The 23354-nt window shown below is 35.7% G+C and overlaps 1 protein-coding gene across 1 annotated transcript in view; it reads right to left on the bottom strand.

Annotated features, from left to right (window-relative positions):
* The window catches only part of LOC138378952 (fibronectin type III domain containing protein 3C1-like), a 30354-nt gene extending 8186 nt beyond the window's left edge, over positions 1 to 22168 (bottom strand). The window contains exons 1-21 of the mRNA XM_069464249.1: positions 22082 to 22168; positions 21295 to 21408; positions 19984 to 20059; positions 15055 to 15131; positions 13595 to 13853; positions 12085 to 12981; positions 11045 to 11097; positions 10575 to 10717; positions 8754 to 8813; positions 8262 to 8400; positions 7681 to 7734; positions 7441 to 7562; positions 7189 to 7360; positions 6386 to 6472; positions 6035 to 6173; positions 5342 to 5410; positions 4802 to 4920; positions 4571 to 4676; positions 4140 to 4246; positions 3817 to 3930; positions 2668 to 2817 (exon numbers count right to left, since the gene is read on the bottom strand). Coding sequence (XP_069320350.1) covers positions 2668 to 2817; positions 3817 to 3930; positions 4140 to 4246; positions 4571 to 4676; positions 4802 to 4920; positions 5342 to 5410; positions 6035 to 6173; positions 6386 to 6472; positions 7189 to 7360; positions 7441 to 7562; positions 7681 to 7734; positions 8262 to 8400; positions 8754 to 8813; positions 10575 to 10717; positions 11045 to 11097; positions 12085 to 12981; positions 13595 to 13853; positions 15055 to 15131; positions 19984 to 20059; positions 21295 to 21408; positions 22082 to 22168 — 3144 coding nt within the window. The remainder of the gene's footprint in view (positions 1 to 2667; positions 2818 to 3816; positions 3931 to 4139; positions 4247 to 4570; positions 4677 to 4801; positions 4921 to 5341; positions 5411 to 6034; positions 6174 to 6385; positions 6473 to 7188; positions 7361 to 7440; positions 7563 to 7680; positions 7735 to 8261; positions 8401 to 8753; positions 8814 to 10574; positions 10718 to 11044; positions 11098 to 12084; positions 12982 to 13594; positions 13854 to 15054; positions 15132 to 19983; positions 20060 to 21294; positions 21409 to 22081) is intronic.
* Between the last annotated feature and the right edge of the window lie 1186 nt (positions 22169 to 23354).

Below are 23354 nucleotides of genomic sequence, written 5' to 3'. Positions count from 1 at the left end.
TGCTTTTAATGCTATGAGTATTACCTTTTTTGTTATAGTTTCATATGTGCTTGAGACTCTGTTCATATTTTTTCTTTCTAAATCCTCTCTGGTGTTCAGATTGGGTAAATTATATTAATCTGTCCTCAAGTTCACTGATTCTAATCTTCTGTCATATCCACTCTAATATTGAGCCTTTCCAGAAAGGTTTTTATTTTGGTGGTTGTGTTTTTCTGTTCTATAATTTACATTTGGTTTTTTTCTATAACTTATTTGCTGATTTTTTTTATTTTTTAAATTTATTTCAAGATAACTCATAGTTGCTTGTTGGAGCATTTTTATGATGGCTGCTTAAAATCCTTGTAAGATAATTCAAACCTCTGATTCATCTCAGAGTCTATTGATTTTTTGTCATTCAACTTGTGATTTTATTGGCTCTTGCTATGACAAATTACTTCTTATTTATTCTGGGCATTTTGAATGTTATATTGTGAATTCTGGGTGATATTTAATTGATTTTTAGTAGGCAGTATTTCGATAGAGGTATAGCACAAGGGTTGAATGGGGTGGAAGTTCAGCTCCTGTCTAGGCTCTGCTGACAACTTCTCAGAAAAAGTGGGGCAACTATTTGCACTGAATCATTGCCTCTGAGTGGAAGTATAAACTCAGCTCCCCACTGGGTCCTGCTGATACCATGGAGCGGGGAGTAGAAGACTGACTTATACCTCTTTGTTCCTGCAGGGTGGGGTGGAAGCACAGCTCCCAGCTGGGTCTTGATGACACCAGGAGAGAGGAATGTGGAAAGTAAGGGTGCCAAATGGCATATCTTCCCACTACCTGGATCTGCCTTGTTGATGCTGAGTAGAGGTGGAAGCTGAGCTCTCCATTGAACCCTGCTGACACCAGGTGGCAGAGAGTTGGTAGGGAGCCTCAGTACTGACTTGATTTGTTTCCTATAGCTTCCTTAAATCTCAGTGATACTAAGTGGATATGGAGGTCTGCTCCTTATTGGACCTCACTGACACAGGGGTAGGAGGAAAGTGAAGTGCGGGCTAGCATACCACCTTGTTCAGTCTGTTGCTACTGTGTGGGGGTGGAGGCTGAGCTTGCTAATAAACACCACCTCCACAGGAAAATTATTAATAGAATGTTGTAGCTTGCTTCTATCAGGTATAGAAGATTATCAGGTCCCTGCTTGGCCACACTGTCACTAGTCAGCAGGGGGATGGGAGCAGAGCACCACTTGCTTCTGCCAGGCAGTGGATGGAACATTAACTCCCTGCTAGGCCCAGCCAAAACCACTGGGTGGGGAAATTGGAGTGTGTTGCTTGCTTCTGGGGTGGGTTGAATGGTCAGTCAGCTTTCTGCTTGGCCTGTTGAAACCTCAGGAGTTGGGGAAGAACAGGGATGTTTATGGTTTTTCCATTAATGTTTGGCTGGAGTAAGGTGAGTATTGTCAGGAAGATTTTCTGTTATTAGGCTACCCTTTTTCTTCGTCCTTTTGCTGGGGTAACAAGCTTTTCTTGGAGTTTTTCTGTCCATCCCTGTTGGCAGTTTTGAGTTGGAGGCTTCTTTAGCACCCTTTCTAGAATCTATGGGAGGTAATTAGGAAATCCCAGGGGCTCACCACTATGTTGTTCTTCAAGTTGTCAGTTCCCTAGGCAGTCTGCTGCCTTCTATCTACCTTTCAGAGTCATCGTATGCTTGTTTGTTGTGTTATATCTGGGGATTTTTAGTTGTAAGAGGGAGGATCTGGGAGGAAAGAGGCTACTCCGTCTTGGCAGGAACATATTCCATTGATTTTTATCTCCCTAATATCTTTTAAATCCATTAATGTTTCAACATTCCTATTGCATACCTTAATGTTCATAACCTCATCATCTATCCTTTGGACTATTGCAATGACCTCCTAACTAGTAAATATATATTGTGAGAACATTTTTTCCAATACAAAACATAGGGATATCCCCCAAAATCTGACAAAAGATTAACAAAAACTCCTTATTATCATGAAAGGCAATCTGGGGGATGGTGCTTAGATGCCTGGTATTAGGGCTCAAGTTATGAGTCTTACAATTCTAGTAATTCAGAAGAGGAGGAGATCATTTCCAGCTATGATTATCAGGGAAACATTTATGCAAGAGCTGGGTTTTAAGAGACAAGATAGGCAGAGAGCACAGAATGAACAAAAGTACAAGGCATATTTGGTAGTGGTGGTGGGGTAGACTTATTTGTTTGGAATAAAGAGTTTATGCAGTTTTTCCTAATTGATGATAATTATCACTTTGGGTGCTTACTAAATATACAGATCAGCAAACTTCTAATTAGAAGTTAATTAGAAATTTTGATCCAATAGGTCTGAATGGGGGTGTAGGAGTCGATGTTTTTAACAAGCATTTCAGGTGATTCCTAAGTTCAGAGAAATTGGAGAAACATAGAATTGCAGAGAAAATAATGGCCGATCTATTAATAGTTGGAATGGAAAAGTAGCTGCCAGGTTATGTGCAGTTCTAAATGCCAGGTGAAGGAGGTCAGAATGTTGTCACTGAATATGAGCAATATTTAAGATTTGAAAGTCTGTGACTCCCTTCTGATCTCTACACTGGAAATGCTGCCAGTATTATGAATGTGGATAGCATAGGTTAATAGCTATTGTCTTGCTTACATTGGAGGAACTGTCAGGTTTACCTGGACTCTGCAAAAGTACGTAGTTGCAGGAATGAGACCTTTAACTTCATAGCTCAGGCAAGGGCCAGTGTAAATCAAATGCATTGATTCTTCAATTTGTCCCCATTCTAGTCTGTAATCAGTGATTTCAGCACCATTGCATACAGGAATCTGAAAGATGCAACAAACACAGAAATTGAGTTCTTTCTGTAAGTGGTTACTATACTAGACAATGTGTGAGTTACAACACAATCCTTTCAATGACAAAGCTTATAATTTATTAAATTATATGAGATACAAGCATAGAAATAATTAAACATAAGGCAAAACACTATAATTAACATTAAAGGGTCAAATAAAATTAAGAAAAAGTATTGGCTAATTCCACATATTAGATAAATGCCTTTTTAAAATTTATTAAAATTATTTTCAAATGGGTTTACTTAAAAAAGAGCAAACTTAAGATATATTAATGTTGTTTAATATTACTATTAGTTAGTGGGATCAAAACAAACCCTAGTATACTCTCTGGCCTTTATACAGTGATATAATCAGACCTGTCATTTATGATTAACAGACAAGGCTTTTGTTTCACTGCTAGAGTTGGGAAAAAAAGGGAAGAAAAATTCATAGATACTTACATGGATAAATAATTAGGCCAATTCTTATTTTTTAAAGCTTGATTAGTTTGAATGGGGAAATATTCATATGGATGTAAAAAGTGTTTGTTCTTTTTGTAAAGCTTAATTACTTTAGCCATATTTCTTACGTGTCATACTACAGAGTTACATGCAAATAAACACGACCAGAGATTTATTTCCCAATGAAGCTTTTTAAAAAAGTGCTACATTCTATAAACTGATTTAACTTTATTATCTCTTGTTTTGGTTTTAAAAATTCAATTAATTACCTATTGATAGTCTATTTGGTTTTCCAAATTTATTATCCTCAAATATAGGATCTGGACAGCGGGATCATCAATTGCTGTAGACTTCCTAATACCATCTGTATCAGGTCCTAGGTGTGTTGTAGAAACCATGATCCAAGATTTGTGGAATCCTAATTCTAAACTCTGACTCCTTAGAGAGTTCTAGATTTACCCAAAAATTTCTAAGCTAATTACTGTGTTTTTATATCACCAAAATTAATAAAAATAAATTGATAACATACTCCCCAACTAACAGCAACACAGGATGGACCCTTGCAGGTTAGCACAGGTGTACCACATTGAGAAGGAGGGCCTGGGGCTGGTGCAGTTTCACAGTTCATTGAATGAGATCCCAACTACAAACAAACAAACAAACAAACAAATAAGCAAACACACAAATGATTGTGCAGGCATGGTCATTCCCCACCTTGACAAGAAGTAGGAGCATATATTCATCCAAAGTGAAATGAAATACAAATGGGCAAACTGAACAATATAACTTCCCTAGCCACATTTGTTGCTTTTAACCAGAAACTGTGGATTCTTTAGGAATCAATTTACTCACTGTGCATTTCACTTCAGAGCCAGGGTGCCCTTGTGTGTCATCTTCATTACCTTTTGCCTTTTTCACATACGCAGGTGCTTCAGAGTTTCCATTAGCCAGAGAGTTGTCTAGAACAATATACAAAATAAACTTAATTTTTTTTTGCAAATAGTTTTAAGGGTGCTTCTTTAATATGATACAAAATATATTAAAAAGACTCTATGTTGAAACAGTTAAAGTAACAATACTCAAAATATATTAATTTATGTCAATGAACTTTTTAATTTGCATTAAAAAATTTCAATTACTAAGAATTTGCTTGAGCAATATTTGATTTTGTACTAAAAGAAAATCATTTGCTTTGCTTTCATAACATTTAATATATAAAAAATCAAAAGTTACAAAACAGGAAATTTAGGTTCATTCATTCAAATCACATAAAGAAGCCTCACCACATTGGAGGTTTGTTTCTGTGGACTTGGTTTTACCTTTCAAGAGTGGAGGATGGCAAGATTCAGGAGAAATAGTAGGTGTTTGTATAGTCAATATATCTGAAGGCTAAGAGAAATACAAAACACCTTATGACTATACTGAATTCAAGTTCTGTGTTGTAAAACATTTAGTAATATGATACAGTTCATTTCAGTCCTCAATTTAAAAACTTTACCTCTATCTTTTCTCACCTGGCTTTGGCCTATCGGTGAAGTACAAAAGACTCTCAGTTTATATGCAGTACCAGGTTGCAGGTGATCATATAGAAATTCCCTTGTGTTGCCACTGTAGATTATATTCCAGAGATTCACTGAAGGGATATAAGCAAATTTATCCAATTTGTTTATAGGTAGCTTATAAATTTATGGGTTCCCATGCTTTCTCATGTATATACTAAGAAATAACTGTTTTGGAAATATACTTGGCCCAATGATCTATTTACCAATAGTTAAATAATTTATTCCTAGTAGAATTAACCACAAAAATCATAATATATCAGTAAATAAACGTGGTTTGTTACTAAAAACTGGAGCTGTCCAAGTTCTGGGGTTTAGTTAATAGTATTGTACCAATGCCAATTTCCTGGTCTTGATAATTGCCCTATGGTTATGTTAATATTAGGAGAAGCTGAGTGAAGGGTTTATATACGAACTCTCTGTACTATTTTTGCAACTTCTAGGTGGATCTAAAATTATTTCAAAATAAAGTCTTTTAAAAAAATAATGCCTTACCATCTGAATTTTCACTAACTTCTAAACTGTAACTTGAAATGTATGTTCCACCATCATCTTTGGGTGGTTCTGAAAAGAAAAATAAAATTATAATTATTCTTGAATACACTTAAAATCTTTCAATGGAAAGTTATCTCATAAATTAACAAATAATTTTCACAGAGGGAAAAATACAAACATGAAAATATTTTATTAATATCCAGATATTAATAAAGACCATAAAAACATAATCCAAATTATGAAGCATTTAAATAATATTTTAAGTTATTTGGAAGAGACTGAAAAGCTAGGTATATGTGCTATAAAGTTGATTTCTGTAGTTCAGAGACAGAACAATTTGTGTATATATATATTTATATATATATAATTTGTTAAGGTGACATTTATTATTGATGTGGCCTTCTAACTATGACCTCTAATTAGATGTAATCTTACTTGGAATAACCATAATATTTAAGGACCCACATAAAGTTCAATAATTTGTTCATGTGTGAATTAATAAGATAGCAATAGAAAACTCAATAGAGAACTAGAAAAAATATATGGTTTGCAGCTAAATTTATTTAAATGACAGAATATTTCATACACAAATGATTAAGAGAATATTTTATAAAGCTGAAGGAGGAAGATTTCTTCACCATAGTTAATATTAAGACAGAGACAGAACATTTTAAATACAAAAATATTACATACTCCACCCAATTTTTACTCTCTGTGCATGGATCTTTCCCTTTATATATGGTTTTCTAGGGGATCCAGGTTTATCTGGACAGGTAGTGTATTTTACTTCTCCACTGGGGTTGCTTTTTCCTTCCATATTATAGGCAAAGATCTGTTTGAGTAAAAGAGAATACCTTGGTTGACCACTAGAAATAAGTCTGATTTGAAAATGTTCATAGTTTGTAAATATAAGGCAAGTTATTTGAGTGAACCAAATGCAAAATAAAGTTTAATTTTAAACAAAAAAGATATTCATTTTTCTCTAGTGAAGAGAATAATTTTATATTAAAATATCACTAAAATTTTTAAATTATAGTCACATACCCTAAACTTGTATGTAGTACTTCTTTGAAGATTGGTTATAGTGCATGAGAGATCTTCTCCATTGTATTTAGGTTTGAAACCTAACCCCTGGAAATGAAAGACAATGAACTTAGGAATCAGGCAGGCCTGGGTTCAAATTCTAATTTCAACTTATTTTCCATGTAGGTGATTCTGAGCAAGTCCCTTAGTCTCTCTGAACTTCAATTTCTCTACATAAAAAATGAAGATAATTTCTACTTTGAAGGGCTCATTTTTCTTAGGAAATCATTTAGCATATTACTTGCAACAAAGAACACTTCTTAGTGTGAGCTGCTTTATTTAAATTGTGGTAAAATATATATAAAATTTACAGCTGGTTTATAAATTGATTAGCCTATTCAGTATAGACTTCATCAGAATGGAATTAAATAGATATCCACTCACATCAGGAATCCAGGGAGATGAGGAAAGGGTAGAAGTATGTTGGGGTGCTGAAGATTTGTGTGACCACCGAAGGTCATCTGGTACAGACCCAAAGTTGAAGAACTAACATACTTTTCTGAGTATCTATGCTATAGTTATGGCTGATGCTGCTAGCTAATTTTCAAGGACTTGGGTACCTTTAGATCTCCCTGTGTAGGCTTGCCTAACCCTGGCTCTGTATTGGTCCCATCTAGAACACATAGGATCAGGAATCATGAAATTCCTGATTGAACTGATTGAGTAGAAATTAATCAAATTTAAAATATTTTCAAGTATGAATTCCATAAAAAATATACCTAAAACTGAGGTAGAAGATTAAATCGTATGAAAAGGAAACTTACAGATCCTGCTTCCTCCATTTCTAGTACATAAGTAAGAGTGTTTGGGTTTGTGTTAGCTGGGGCACACCATTCTAGTGACAAATTAGAGATTCCTGCTTCTTTTAGCTTAGGAGGTGAAGGTGTTGGAGGCATAGTTCCTAATGTACTGAAGACTGCTATTTCACTGAAATCACTGAAAAATAAGATGAAAATATTAGCTTCAGTTTCTTATTGAAGTATAGACTTTTAAATATTGCAAATAATTCAATGTACCTCAAGCCAAAGTTATTTTTGGCAGCTAATCTGAATGAGTATTTTGTAGAACCACTCAGTTTAAGGATCTTGTGCTGTTTCATGGTACCCGTATAGCAACTTTTGAAATCTTCACCTTTGCCCTTAGTAATAGACATAAAATATTAGAATATCATAAAATGCTATAATTAACAATAAAAATTCATCATAACATTAATAATCATTCAGAAATAAGTGCTTTTAAAAAATAAAACTGTATACCTCATCCCATTCCAAAAGGAAGCTGCTTATTTTGGAACCATTATCATTGGAACCCTAAAAGTATCAGAAAAATAAAATTATGATGGGCTGTTTTTACACAGAATACGAGCATATGTATATATGTATGCACATTTAAAGTGGTATAAATTACTATAAAATCAATTTATATTTTGGTTTTGATGCAATCCAGATTTTAAAGTCAAAATGCACTTTTTACACTCTAAAAAACATGCCTGAATTCTATGTTTTGTTATGTTTTCCAAATTGTATACAATGAAAAAAAATAGGACTTTTAAGTTGAGAGGTAGATTTATTGACAACTATGATTATAAATAACTAAATTTACGTTATAGAAATTGATATTTGAACTTTATTGAAATTCTTATTGACATTTTTCAATTTACTGGATGCTTGGTATCAGTAGAAAGAAGAAAAAGATTATTATAAAGAAGAAAAGGTGCTATGGAAATAGGTCAGATGAGGCATGCATAATTCCATATTTTAAATTCAAGATACAGTAGGAAAGAGTGTTTTTAAATCATGAAAACATGTTGAGGTGGTTTTGGCAGTAAAATCCTTACTTTCCACTGTAAATTCAAGCTGCTCTTGGATCGGTTAATCAGTTTGGGTGCAAGTGGAGGGTCCGGTTCGCAACCTGGGGTTGTGAAGCTAACCACTTCAGACACAGTTCTGTGTTCTGAGCCTCTTATAGTTGTGACTCTAAAAATGTAATGAAAATTATTGTAAGCTTTTAAATATTAATCTTAACATATGTACTAAATTGCAAACTTGGGATTCCAGACACATTTCCTAGGAGCTAATTATAAAAAATTACTAATAGAGCAAAGTTGAATAGCTGCTCTGTAATGATTCCCAAAGTACCCTCTCACTTGTTCTAAATGAAAGTGAACTAATGCTGCATTTGGAGGGGTTGTTTTGAAGCTTGAAGGAAAGGCCACTTTGCTGGCAAATAACAAGGCTGACTACAGGAATTATAAGTAGTGAACTGATACAGACTGAGGAGTCTGGCTGGATACAGGGTAGGGATAAGTTGTGTAGGATGGAGTTCTTACCTTAAAAAATAGGCCATGGATGGCTGTAGATCAAGTAGGGTAAATGTAACTCCATCACCACTGTGAAGATAACCTTTGTTTATAATGGATCTTGCCATATTTAAAAGCTAAGTAATCAGTTTTCATTTTATACATTCAACTGACAAAAAGAGAGTAGTACAGTTCTCTTTGAAGTCTGGATAACTTTAAACTCATTTTATATTCATGCAAAATAGTGATTTAATAACTCAAAATGCTTCATTTGCATGCCAAATTAATATAGCTTTAAGAAATGAAATTTTAGCATTTTACCATTACATAGTTTTCATACTGTAATAGTGCAGATTTGCCTTTAATTAGCTTATTTTAAATAGTGTAGATATGAAAAGCTTCAAAGACACCATGCAACATGAAATGTATTCATTCCGTCACACAGAGCAATTTTTCCGGGGTGGACACTTATCTGCTACAGTGACTAGAGTCACTGTGCTCCCAACGTCTTCCTGAGCAAACAGTCACAAGTACCTAGGTGTACTCTACCACCTGAAGAAATTCCTTCAGGCTCTAGACCCTAAAATATCCTCCACAAAAAGCTAAAAGATTGATACTTCCAAGTGAAGGCTGCTACTTCTGAGCAAAGGCCACTTGGGGTGATCAGAGGTATAGGCAAGAATATTTTTATAAAAATAATGATTTTTGTAAAGTGCATAATGCCAGAAAAAGACCACCATGTAAATTCATGCAAAAGCTATTTTATTTTTACTTATTTATTTTATTAGAGATGGGGTCTTGCTATGTTGCTCAGGGTGGTCTTGAACTTCTGTCCTCAAGCAATCCTGCCTCAGCCACCTGAGTCACTAGGATTATAGGCATGAGCCACTACACCCAGCAAAAGTTAATTTTATAAATAGCTTTTCATCACATTTTACATCTTCCTATTCCCCTACCCAATATAGAAGATGTGTATTATAATTCTTAAAATTTTTTAGCTGCTAATTATAAAAGAAATAAAACTTTACATGATATACAGCTAATTACATTAAGAGCTTCACTTTGAGTCTCTGAATAAAGATGAAAAATTCTAGCAAATAAAGTTTAAGATGTGTTATGTTTTTTAAAGTATGATACAGATAACTCCACTATCTTTGTCTGACTTATTGCCTAGTTGTTTGGTGGGCATAGGAATTTCTATTTCTTACCCACTTGGGATTTGCTTCCCATTGTGCTTCTCTCAGCTTGCTGTCTTTCAGATTACACATGTCTATCCAGTCCAGAAGCTGTTGTGAGTCATGCTCCTGCTGTGTTCTCCACTGTATCCCCCCCAATCCTGGTTCTATCTTTTGAGCACATTTCTAAGCTCATCCTGCTACCTTATAATTAAGCTCTTATAATGAAATTCCTAGGAGAGCCCAAGTTTTAAATTCCCATTGCAATGTAAATACCTTGCTTGTGTACTCAAAGGCCTACAATTATGTGAAACTTTATTTTTCCCTAAAATGACCTCAGTGAAAAATGAGAAGAGGAATTGAAAGGATAATCTTTTCTTAACCTGAGTCTAAACTTGACTAATAGGAAGTCTGCAAACTGAAGTGAATGAATGGACCAGTTGATATTTACCATCCCTCTCAACTCTAATATACTTATGATCCAATGAATTTTGTGGACTGGCCTGGCAACCTACCACCATTTAGAAAACTATTTCTGTAGAAAAATGCATTTCAAGTTTGGAAAAAATTGAAGAAAAACCTTTAGAACTCAACCTAGGGGTAAGTTGAGGTCTATGTGTTTAGAGAGCATATTTGAATTGAGAAATAAGAAATTATTAAAAAGAAAAACACTTACATATACACGTTTTTATATTTTCCATTTTTACCACTGTTCGATATGGCCAATTCAAATGTTACAGGAGATTTAGTATGATCACATTTCTCAGAACCATGCAGATTCCATGAAATAACAGCAGATCTTGTTTGAATATCAGAAACCTAAAATAACAAAAATTCAAGTAGCATTCTTAAAAACTATAATCTGTAAGTTATGATATAGTCTTTATCTAAGTCTTATTCAATGCTAAGTATATTGTTCTCATATTAGGTGCTTAAATACTGTGATTAAACAATGAGCCATTAATCTTATCTTTGACAATATCAAACTGAATCTTTATTTATTGAATTGCTAAAGGAGATTATAAAGTTTTAAGCAGATAAAGGCTTCAAACTAAAACTGTACTAGAGAAAAATACTGGTGACTTTTTTATGTTTTAGATTGACAAAGTAAATTCAAAGGAATACTTAAATATTCACTTTACTTACTACAGGTTTCTCAGTGTTGAAACAGTATGACTTTCCATGTTCTGTTTTACATTCTAAAAGTAAAAAAAGCACCCCAAAACAAAATATTACATTAATAAAACCAAGAGAAAGAAGTTAGATGTCTATTATCCAACTACAAATATATTATCACCGAGAGATCTACTAAACACCTAAAAGCAATTTACATTAAAAGATTTAAAAGAAGAGAGTAGTCTAAAGTGTATAATATTAAACAAATTCTAACAAAAGTCCCCAATTTAAATAATATCATATGAACTGGTTAGGATCATAGAGTAATTTGCAATGTTTCACTGGCAGGCAACTAGAAAAAATTATGTGGCATGTACATGTTGCATGAGGAGTCATTTCTTCATGATTTTAAAAGGCAGTTTGTGGTTTTTATACTATTCAACCTTAAAAAGGAGGAAAAACTTGTCTTTTGCAATACGGATGAATCTGAAGGACATTATGTTAAGTGAAATAATCCAGGAACAGAAAGACAAATACTGCCTGATCTCACTTATATGTGGAATTTAATAAAGTTGAACTCATAAAAGTAGAGAGTAGAATGATGGTTATCAAAGGCTGGGGAGGTAGAGAGGGAAGGAATGTAGAGTTGATCAAAGAGTACAAAGTTTCAGATAGACAGGAGGAATAGGTTTTGAGATCTGTTGCACTGGAGGGTGACTACAGTCTTAATAATGTATTATATATTTCAAAATAACTAACAGAGTAAATTTCAAATGTCTTACCATAAAATATGATAGGTAAGTGAGGTGATGGATGTTAATTATCTTGATTTAATCATTACACATTGTGTACATATATTAAAGCATCATAGTGTATCCCATAAATGTGTACAATTATGATTTGTCAATCAAAAATAATATTAATAATACATTTAAAAAAGAATTTAGAGATAGGGGTACAAAGAAGAGGAAATGAAAGTAGAAAATGGTGTCTAAATATTAAAAATGCACTGGATTCCTAAACATTAGGATGTTTATTCACTGGCAACAAAACCAAACTCCTGATCTTACCTTTTTCTGCAACATTTGGTGATGGGCTCTCATTTCGTTTTCCACTTGGTTTCTGCTTGATGTTTTCGCCTCTTGTAGCTCTCTGTTTCTTTCCATGACTAGTCTCAACCTGAGCACTGGCAGTGTTGGAAATGCTGGCATCATTGGAAGTATTGAGACCATTATCAATGGCAGAAGTGCTGGGAGCATTTTCAGAGATGGAAGTATTAGGAGCGCTGTCAGAAATAGAAGAGCCTGGAGTACTGTCAATAGTTGATGGTCTGGGAGTACTGTCAATTGTCGATTGCCTGGGTGTACTGTCAGTAGTTGACTGCCTGGGAGTTCTGTCAAAGATGTCATTTTGGGGAGCATAATTAGTGTTGGAAGGGCCCGGAACACTATCAGTGGTGGCAGGGCACAGAGTGGAGTCTGAGATGGAAGTGTTAGGGGCATGGTCAGTGGAAGAATTTCTGGGAGTTTCATCAGTGATGTTAATGCTTGGAGGTTTGTCAATGGTGTCAGTACTGGGTGTATTGTCAGCGTAAGTGTTTACATTGTTCACAGTGCAGGTACTTGAAGTATTGTCTACAGTGTTAGTGCTAGAGGTATTGTCCACAGTACAGGTACTCAAAGTATTGTCAACAGTGTAGGCGCTTGGAGTATTGTCCACAGTGTAAATGCTTGAAGTATTGTCAGTGTAAGTGGTTGGAGCATAGTTCACGGTGTGAGCGTTTGGAGAACCAGAAATACTGGAACAATCATTAGTTTTGTTCACAGGCAAAGAGGTGTTGTTAACCATATAGCTCTTCTTATGTCCACCAATTTGGCGTTCTCTCATTTTTTTCTTCATATGTTCTCCCATTTTAGCAGGTCTTTCATTGAGTTGGTTATAATTTGCTCTTCCATGTGAATAGTTTTCTAAAAGAGACAATGGAATACTATTAATACTTAATAATTATAATAATTACATATCTCAAGGCCTTTCTTATCTAATCAACAAAAAGAGCATTGATAAGCCATGCCTTACTTTAAAAATTTTTTACTTTACTTTAATAACAGCATTAGATTTCTGTGTGTTTATAATGTATTGATATGTACAGAAAGAAAAACATAAGCAAATACAGTGTTTTCCTAGGTAGTAATTCCACTTGTAAATTTTAAGGTCTTGAGATGATTCTAATGTTGACCCTCCACTGTCTTTTATATTCCCAGTATATGGCATTAATAATTAAAATATTTTAAAATGACTTTCCAATCTGATTTTATAGACCCAGTCAAGTGAAAATAAGCATCATAAATCACATGCTATATCAAAGTAAAACAAATATTTATAGAAAATTCTGCTTAATGAGCACTTTGCCAAAGATTTATATCTTAGGTTTCTTCCACTACCTAAGGTTAATATACATGTAAAAATGCAGTCACTCATGGAAATGTTACTATCTTCCATTTTTTTCATTTTAATAGTTGTCCAAAGCTGCTAATTTTAACAAAATCAAAATATTTCCTGTTTAAGAAAAATGTATACTACCATGATGCTCTTGAGATATAAATGTTGTTGTTAGTGGTGGTGGTGGCGGTGGCAGCTGCTGTGGCACAGACTCTTGGATATAAGGTGGTGGAAATTCCCCTTGAGCTGGGGGATACATCAATTGAGGGGCTTGTGGATACATAGGAGAGGATGATGTTGCGAAGTGTGATACTCGTTGTATAGAAGCAGGCATGGACATGTGATAGTCAATTGTCTGAGGCAAAATAATAATTTTGCGAATCCCATTTTCTTCTACTACCTAAGATGGAACACAGAATCATATAAACATATCAGAATCCATAAAAATCAGCTTTTTTTCTATTAAGTTTTGGATTTACATTATATGTTCTTAATTTAGAAAACTAAAGCATCAAAAACCAGTAATCAAGTGAAACTATAATGTCAAGAAGGCAAGATAATTCTTCCTTTTCCCCATGTATATTGGTTTTAAAGAGGTAATTTTTGACAATAGATTATATATTGACATGGTTAAAAACCATAAAGTATAAATAAGTGTATGATTAAAAGTTTCCCATCTAACCCTTATCTGCTCAATGCCCCCCTGATAGATAACTACTGTTCTTAGTTTTCAGAATCCTTCCAGAACTTTTTTATGCCTATAGAAGCAGATAAGAATGCAGATTCTTATTTTCCTTCTTTTTTAGGTATGTCGGTTGTTTCCAGCCTTTTGTGATTACCAGCAGTATTGTAATGAACAATCTTCTATATTTGTTATTCAAAATTTGTGAAAATGTATCTGTAGGATAAATTTCTTAAAGTGTAATTGCTAGAGAAAGAGTATATGCATTTGTATTTATACTGCCCAATAGATAATTCCATTTAGAATTAAACCATATTATATTGACTTATTTAGCATGTTCTTCATCTCCATAGCTGTGCAATAGACATAACCAAATAAGCCACTAAGGCAAAAACTATGAAGAAGCAGAAAAAGGCATATTCTCAATTATAAAATTTTCTAGGCCATGGAATATCTTATTAATCTCTATAGAAGCCATACCTTCCTGCCCATTTTAGATGTTTGATAAACATTTGAGGAATTTCATAAGTGAGAATGAAATACTAAGAATGAAATACTACTGAACTTCAAATATAATTTTAAGGACCAAAGCACACACACTACAAAGGCCATTACTGCAGCAATTTTAATAGATAATTAAGATATGTTAAATTACCCAGAAACAAAAAACAATGGAGGATTAATAAATATTAAGAGATCCAAATTAATTAGATGAATTAGGCATCATTTACAAGACAATTATAAGGAAGGATTGGTTTTAAAGATTTGCTCAAAAGCAATAGCTTTTTAGCAATAATGATAACAATAAAGTGAATTAATAAATAGTATTCTAGAAGTTCTCTTATCATATAGTGACATAATGAAAAATGTTAAATGATAACTTAGAGCTAAACACCAAATAAAAACCATATAAGCATACTTGAGACATGTAGCCAGGAGGAAGATATATTGGTGGCAAAGTACCAGCTGGTGACATCAGAGGTACATTGGCAGGTCCTAAAAGAGAATTATTATTAATAAATACTGTAATAACTTTAAACAAAATCCATTACAAGAGCCAGTTAACTTTGCACAGTGAAAACCAGTTCCAAGCTTAATAGCCAGCCATTTTGAAAATGTGTGTTGTTTACTCGTAACAGGGACTTGGTCAGAGTGTAGATGAGTCAATTAAAATTCATGACAGCCAATGGAAAATAACTAAGGTATATAATGGGTATTGGGTAAAACTTATAAAAAATGTTGGTAAGTCTTACTGCTAATGAAAATGAACTATCATTCTTCTGGTATAATTGTACTTTTATTTATTGATTCTTTCTCATCTATTGTGGCTATATATTGAGTAATATTTTATTCGTAACATAAAAGATATTTTTATAGTGACATTACCTAATAAAACTTAAATCAATTTTCATTTTAAGGGCTCCCACAAAAAATACTAAAGTGAAAAAGATTTTAGAAAACAGCATATTATAAAGACAAGGACCCAATACTACTCATGTGATACCCTACTTTTACACCCTACTTTTATACCTAGGTATTCTTACTGTCTTTAAACATATGGTTTTATAGCAGCAAAACATACAACACAGATTGGAGACTTTTATATGTCATCATTGTTTTATATGAAATTATAATTAGTGCTTGGTTCTAAAAATATATGTGGCTTTCAAGTCCTAGAATGGTAATTTACTTTTAATAATTGGAAAAATAAATATGAGTTCATGATAAACTTTATATAGTAGCCATATAAAATCCATTGTTAGATGATGTTTTTAGAAATTCTTGAGACACAGCTCAAAATCACTTTAGGATACCATGAGTGCGGGGGCCAGGGAGGGTTTGGCCTGAACTAACTTTTCAGTCCCACTCCCAGTAAATTATGACTTGGTGTTCAGAATGGTTTATCCTGGCAGTAAACTCAATTTGGGCCAGAGGGAGCCCCTGGCTGTAGCAGGGCAATTTATGGCAATATCAGACAGAGGGCTTGAATGTGCACAGCCAGCAGGGTCCTTTGAGACAGTTAAAAGGAATGGGGTGAAAAAGCCACTCCAGACTGACTTTTTGTAAAGAAGAAAGACCTTAATTAAACATTGTCCCAAATTGCAAAGGACTCCGGGAGCTAGGACGCCTCCAGGAAAGCAAATAGTTTTTTTTGTTCGTTTGTTAGTTTTTTTAAGTCTAGGACTCAGACAGCGAAGGAGGAGACCCAGAGCCCACTGCCTCCAAATAACCCCACAGGAGCCCTGGGCAAAATTGACAATGGGGATTCAATTGGCACTAGCTGTGTGGACAGAAGCGGTCTAGGGAGCTCCTTCCCCTCACTGCCACTCTGATTCCTGGCACCAGCTGCACCTGGTGCTCGTGGGCCAGGCAGGAGACAGCAGGGGAGGGGTCAGGTGGCAGTGAGGCAAACATAGACAAGCAGCAGCTGAGAAACTTGTTGCAGTGGGCCCAGGAAGTGGACCTGGGTGATCAGCAGGAGCACTGAGGGTTGTTTCAGAAGTGGTAGAAGCTCACTTCAGGGGGGTGCTGCCAAGCTCCTACTGGATGAATACCAGGGCCTGGTGAAGTGTATAGGAGACTGCCACTGCACTTCAAAGTTCGGGCCTCAGCAGGCCTGTACATCATTACAGCATTGGCAAGAAAGTTGCCCAAAGTGAGTAAGGCCATATATAGGCTGACAGGACCCCTGGGACATACAGAAAAAATTTAAATTCCCTATACTAATGAGTATGGATATGTGCAGGACTGACATGCCACTAATAGAATTGTACAAATGACTGAATGATACCCACTTACATTGGAGTGGCAGGATCCTGGGACTGGGGTGGCCTTGTAATGCTGCTAGACTGTATTAGAGGCTTCAAAAGGGCTCTCCTGCCCTGTTTGACGGGAGCTTAGCAGGGGACTTGTGAAACTTGCAATTGGATAGATTTACAAACAACAGGTTACTTGTCTAAGGTCCTTAAGAATGGCAGGGTTCTGTCTTATCTGAATCTCAGACTTTGGACAGATGGCAAAGCCCTTGTATGGGGCCCTTAAAGGGACAGTTATGGAACCCCTGATCTGGGTCACAGACTGTCAAAATGTCTTTGAAAAACTGAAGCAGAGTCTTATGACTGCCCACACTTTGGGGTTGCCTGACACACAAAAAGAATTTACATAATACAAAAAAAAAAACAAGGAATAAGCCTCGGAGACTTAGTGTAGATACTGAGAGACATCCCATGGCCAGTGACATATTTGTCAAAGCCACTGAATAATATTGCAAGTCACAATATTGGCACTGCCACCTGGGACTTTAGCCCAAAAAGCTGAGCTGATTGCTTTAACGAGAACTCTTCAGTTATCCAGAAGGAAAGAGATAACTAAATGTTTTTATGATTATTCATGTTCATGATGTCTCTTGATGGCAGGAAATAAGGATATTAAGTATGCCACCAAGATAATGGCCCTAATATAGGCTGTAGCTGAGCCCAGGTGGGTGGCCAGAATGACAAAAAGAAATCAGGCCACTGGCAGAGCTGCTAAGGAGGCCACTGGAGGTGATCTGTTCCTCAGGGCCTTGATACCCAAGCTAGATTTAGACCCCATTAAAAACTAAAGACTGGCTTTGTGACATTTGGGATGGCACAGCTAAGTGGAGACAGAATTCTCATAGACTCGTCTCCTACCCAAAGCTTTGGTTCAGCCTGTTATGAGGCACCTACATGAATACACCCATTGGGAGCATGATGCCTTGATGGATTTGGTGAGACTTCATTTGAAGGGACCCTGTTTGCAACTAATGGTTTATATGCTTGGGGTGGTCTAAGGACACAAAGGCGACCCGCTACATAGGGAGCTCAACATGTGGGGGTCCACCCTTTTGATGATTGGCAGTTTCACTCAGATGCCTAGGCTTGTACTGGTAGATACTTTTTCAGGCTGGGTAGAGGTCTATTCTACCTGAACAGAGAGAACACCTGAGGTTCTGAGATGAGCTCCTACCAGCTTGTATTGGTAGATACGTTTTTAGGCAGGATAGAGGCTTATCATACCCGGAGGGAAGAAAAGAGCATCTGTGGTTACCAGAATCCTTCTAGAGGAACTCATTCCGAGATGGGCTCCTTCCAGGAGCTGACAGGGCCTTCACCAAGTTCCTGCACATGTACAAGAACAGGCCTCGAAGGATGATGGGATGATGAGGATCAAAAATTCAGGGAAAGAGGCCAAGCAAATGGAGAATAACATGCTGGTCATTGAGGCCATGGACAGGGAGCTGCAGAGACAGCTCAACAGCTCAATGTATCACCATGTTTGGCTACTGTATGACAGTGCCCATTGGGAGAATCTTTGCTTCCCACCACCTACACTTGGATCGACTGCATAATGTCCTGTGGTCACCCATAAACTTCTTCAAGTGGACCCCCAGTGGAAATCTGGTAAACTGTTTCTCTAAAAATCTGAACATGGTGGACTCAATGATCCCACAGGTCATCAAAATGTTCATAGGCTCCTGTCCTCCATACGGAGTGATAATGGACCGTCCTTTGTAATGGAGTTAACCCAGCAAGTAAACAAAGCCCTTTATCTAGACTGGAAATTACATGGATCCTAGCTAAAGTGGGATAAGGTATTGCTGCTTGCCTTCCTGTAAATAAGAGTAGCCCTTTAGAAGCAGGCTTAAGTTAAGCCCCTAAGAAATAGTTTATAAGAGACCCTTCTTAGCACCCTGAGGTAAGTATGGTAATACAACCATAAGTAAAAGAAAATAGAGTAAAACAATATGTCAAATGAGTGAGTCAGGGGCTAACCACTATAAATGAGTTTGCATCTTTCAGGTCCCTGCCCCAGTTGAAAGAGATAAATGGAAGGGACCCTATGAAGTACCTCTAACAACTCACACCTCGTTAAAATTTTCAGAAGTGAAACCTTGGGTCCATCATACCAAAGTAAAGAGAAGTAGCCCCCAGTGGAGGGGCCAGCCTTAGGCAATCTAAAGTATCTGAGAAAAAGGGAAAAAAAGAGAAAATGTTGATATTTTTGCTAATCCTTTTTGGTTCTGTCTATAGGATAGGAGGACAACTCCTTAGTGAGGATTTCCTGGGGCTATTGTCTCTTCTGTTGATCTGACTTGCTGCTGGGTGTGTTATCCTAAACCTCATTTGGTGCAAGTATTTCTGTACATGTTTCTGAATTTGTAGAAGCCAGTCTCTCAGATCACCTACAGGCTACAACTAATAAATCTGCACTCAGAGGTCCCATGTTTCTTTTCTAACCCAGCCCTGTATTGGACATTGTGTACAAGGTGACAATCCATTTCACCTTGTCAGTCCTCATGGTTGTAGCTATTGCTTATGTCCTTTTTCCACCTGATAATCTATACCTTCCATCTAAAACATTGCCCCAGTTCAGCAGGAGATAGTTCGGTAACTACGTCACCCCTCCCCCCATAGATATGGAAGGGTAAAATTGACAGTGGGGAATATATAACAGAATGACCTGAAAAGGGTAAAAATATTTTGTGTCTCTTCAAAACCCCTTCACCCTTTTTGAGAACTAAAACCTATATCTTTGCCTCAAGCCAGTGGTCTGGAGGGGCAGGAGAGTGTCCTTTGTTCTTTGTGCCACAGGAAATGGTTCAAGGGAGTTGTCCAAGTGGAGGTCATGAGATTGTTTTAGCTGAAGATGGGATTAATTAGAACCATCCCCTTTAAAAGCTGTATTTCTGCTCAGAAGCAGGATGTTTGTACTTTAATATTGGAGTCTGCCAACCTTCCCATTTGCCAGCAAATTCATAAACTTCTCTTTCCTTCTCCTAAAAAAAAAAAAAAAAAGATAAACATCTAGTTGAACTTTAACTGACCTTGAATGTTCTGAATGTTCCCATCATTAGACTTGATAGTGAGGGTCTCTCCAGGGTTAACTTGCACCAATGTAACCTGGAAATAAACAATTCTTTAATGACATACTTTCCTGTTAATCTATGAAAAATTATTATTATCCTTTTGAATAATATTAAAAAGAGAAGAGTACAATTGGATCAATAGGCACTTTGGAGAATTCCAATACTCTTTAGTAGGATCAGGCCCTCCCCCACCCAAGTAAAATTAAACATAATAAGGTCATAGAAAATAAGTGTATTGAGGTGGAAAGCCCAATTCCACCCCCATTGAAAAAAAAACCCACAAAATGAAAAACACAAAAGAAAACATATCTGAAGGTAAGATTCAGACATACTTGTTGTGGCCAGTACTGAGGATAAACAGGCCATCTGGTATATCTGTTGGGATGAGTCATCATTTGTGAATAATTAGTAGTATACTGTGTTGCAACAGTGGTGTCCAGATAAGACTTCATCTAGTAAAATAAAAGTAATTTTAACTTCGATAAGGTCATTTTATCTCAGTTGCTTTTGATATGGTCATATGAAACAAAATGTAAGCTAGCAGTACAATCTTTGCTCTTGTTAAAACCCCAGATAAGTTAGTGATCTTTTTATATTACATATTGAGATAGGACTTCTCTTGAGTACGTTAATTTAAAGAAGGAGCAAATGCTAAATCTGAACTATACCCTCTTTTTCTTTCTGGAAATCAATCCTATACATAGAAGTAATTGCTTCTCAAATATAATATTTTAAATATTAGAAAGTTGAGCTCATAGCTATGAATGAGTATGAAGGAACTTTAGTCTGCATTAGAGTCATATTTTTAAACTATATATCAGAAGAAACTGTGGTAGTACAGACTTTAAAGCACAGCACCAGGATTTTTTAGTTGATCAAGGGAGGCTGAAAAAGCAGCTAAATCAACCCCAAAGGAAGCTGTATGTGGCCTCAACACTAGTTTTAAGTGTCTCAGGCAATTTTAAAAGGCCTATAAGAAAGATAAACCAATGTTGGTGAAAAGACTAGATGCTTCCAAAACAAGTGACCAATCATAAAAGGTGACACACTTTTTCTAAATAAAAATTAATACTAGATTCAAGAAAATTTTGACCAGTTATAATTATGAGGGTCTTAAAATGCTAGAGTAGAAGAGTACAATTGGATCAATAGGCACTTTGGAGAATTCCAATACTCTTTAGTAAGATCAGGCCCTCCCCCACCCAAGTAAAATTAAACATAATGAAAAACACAAAAGAAAACATATCTGAAGGTAAGATTCAGACATACTTGTTGTAGCCAGTACTGAGGATAAGCAGGCCATCTGATATATCTCTTGGGATGAGTCATCATTTGTGAATAATTAGTAGTATACTGTGTTGCAACAGTGGTGTCCAGATAAGACTTTATCTAGTAAAATAAAAGTAATTTTAACTTCAATAAGGTCATTTTATTTCAGTTACTTTTGATGTGGTCATATGAAACAAAATGTAAGCTAGCAGTACAATCTTTGCTCTTGTTAAAACCCCAGATAAGTTAGTGATCTTTTTATATTACATATTGAGATAGGACTTCTCTTGAATACATTAATTTAAAGAAGGAGCAAATGCTAAATCTGAACTATACCCTCTTTTTCTTTCTGGAAATCAATCCTATACATAGAAGTAATTGCTTCTCAAATATAATATTTTAAATATTAGAAAGTTGAGCTCATAGCTATGAATGAGTATGAAGGAACTTTAGTCTGCATTAGAGTCATATTTTTAAACTATATATCAGAAGAAACTGTGGTAGTACAGACTTTAAAGCACAGCACCAGGATTTTTTAGTTGATCAAGGGAGGCTGAAAAAGCAGCTAAATCAACCCCAAAGGAAGCTGTATGTGGCCTCAACACTAGTTTTAAGTGTCTCAGGCAATTTTAAAAGGCCTATAAGAAAGATAAACCAATATTGGTAAAAAGACTAGATGCTTCCAAAACAAGTGACCAATCATAAAAGGTGGCACACTTTTTCTAAATAAAAATTAATACTAGATTCAAGAAAATTTTGACCAGTTATAATAAAAAAAAAGAATTACCCTTAGCTGGTGCATGGGACCCCCATTGATAACGGGAGCCATAGGAGGTATTTCAGTAAGAGTAGGTGCAAGTCCGTGTTCAGTCATGTCTAAAAAGATTGGCTTTCACAATAGGTGATATTTCTAAAAAGAAAATGAAATCTTAATCAGATGAAGTCATGGTTTTAAATGACAAAACCTAATGAAATACTCCTGAGAAAAGCCATTTTAATTTTTCTCTCTAGAAATGTTTACTTAACTGAAATTATCTTATGGCAACATTTCAAAATAACCATTGATCTTCATAAATGAGAGTATAAAATTTGGAGTCAAGAGTTTTTACATGATTGTTCACTCCTCATGCACATGAAGGCAAAGATAGCTCCATTTCACAGCATGAAGAATGGCTTAGATGGTTTAGTTAAACAAGTCATTCATTATTTGATCCACTCAGATCAATTTCAAACAATTGATTTCTAATCTATGATGTTAACTGCCACATAAGACTTCATATTGCTTAGATAGATTTAAGAAGTAACTAAATCCCTTTACAAATAATAGGAACATAGCCATCTACCTTAAGTCTCTCAGATAACTAAAACCAAATATCTAAACAGAATCCAAATCTTCAAACCCAAATGTTGGGCCGGGCGCGGTGGCTCATGCCTGTAATCCTAGCACTCTGGAAGGCCGAGGCGGGTGGATCGCTTGAGGTCAGGAGTTCGAGACCAGCCTGAGCAAGAGCGAGACCCCCGTCTCTACTAAAAATAGAAAGAAATTATCTGGCCAACTAAAATATATATAGAAAAAAAAAATTAGCTGGGCATGGTAGCGCATGCCTGTAGTCCCAGCTACTAGGGAGGCTGAGGCAGTAGGATCGCTTAAGCCCAGGAGTTTGAGGTTGCTGTGAGCTAGGCTGACGCCATGGCACTCACTCTAGCCCGGGCAACAAAGCGAGACTCTGTCTCAAAAAAAAAAAAAAAAAAAAAAAGAAAGAAAACTCAAATGTTTAAACATAAAATACTTTCTAGGTTCAAATATTTCATGTGTAGATGGCACCAGTTAACAGAATATGTTGTAATTGTCTAGATCCTTGATTCCATAAATACTTGGACAAAAATCGGAAAGAAAAATGTGATTCTTTTGAAGGTGGAGAAAGAGGATACTCAAGAGGAAACCTCTTGAAGCAAGGCAAGTCCTCCAAATGAAGTGTACTGTTGTGGTTCTACAACTCTTTGGTAACACCATTGTAAAAGAATACTCACTATGTCATAATAATTCTAGTTACTACCTA

Source organism: Eulemur rufifrons, chromosome 30, assembly GCF_041146395.1.
Source record: "Eulemur rufifrons isolate Redbay chromosome 30, OSU_ERuf_1, whole genome shotgun sequence".
Taxonomy (NCBI): Eukaryota; Metazoa; Chordata; class Mammalia; order Primates; family Lemuridae; genus Eulemur; species Eulemur rufifrons.
This window is presented reverse-complemented; position numbering and strand designations above follow the sequence as displayed.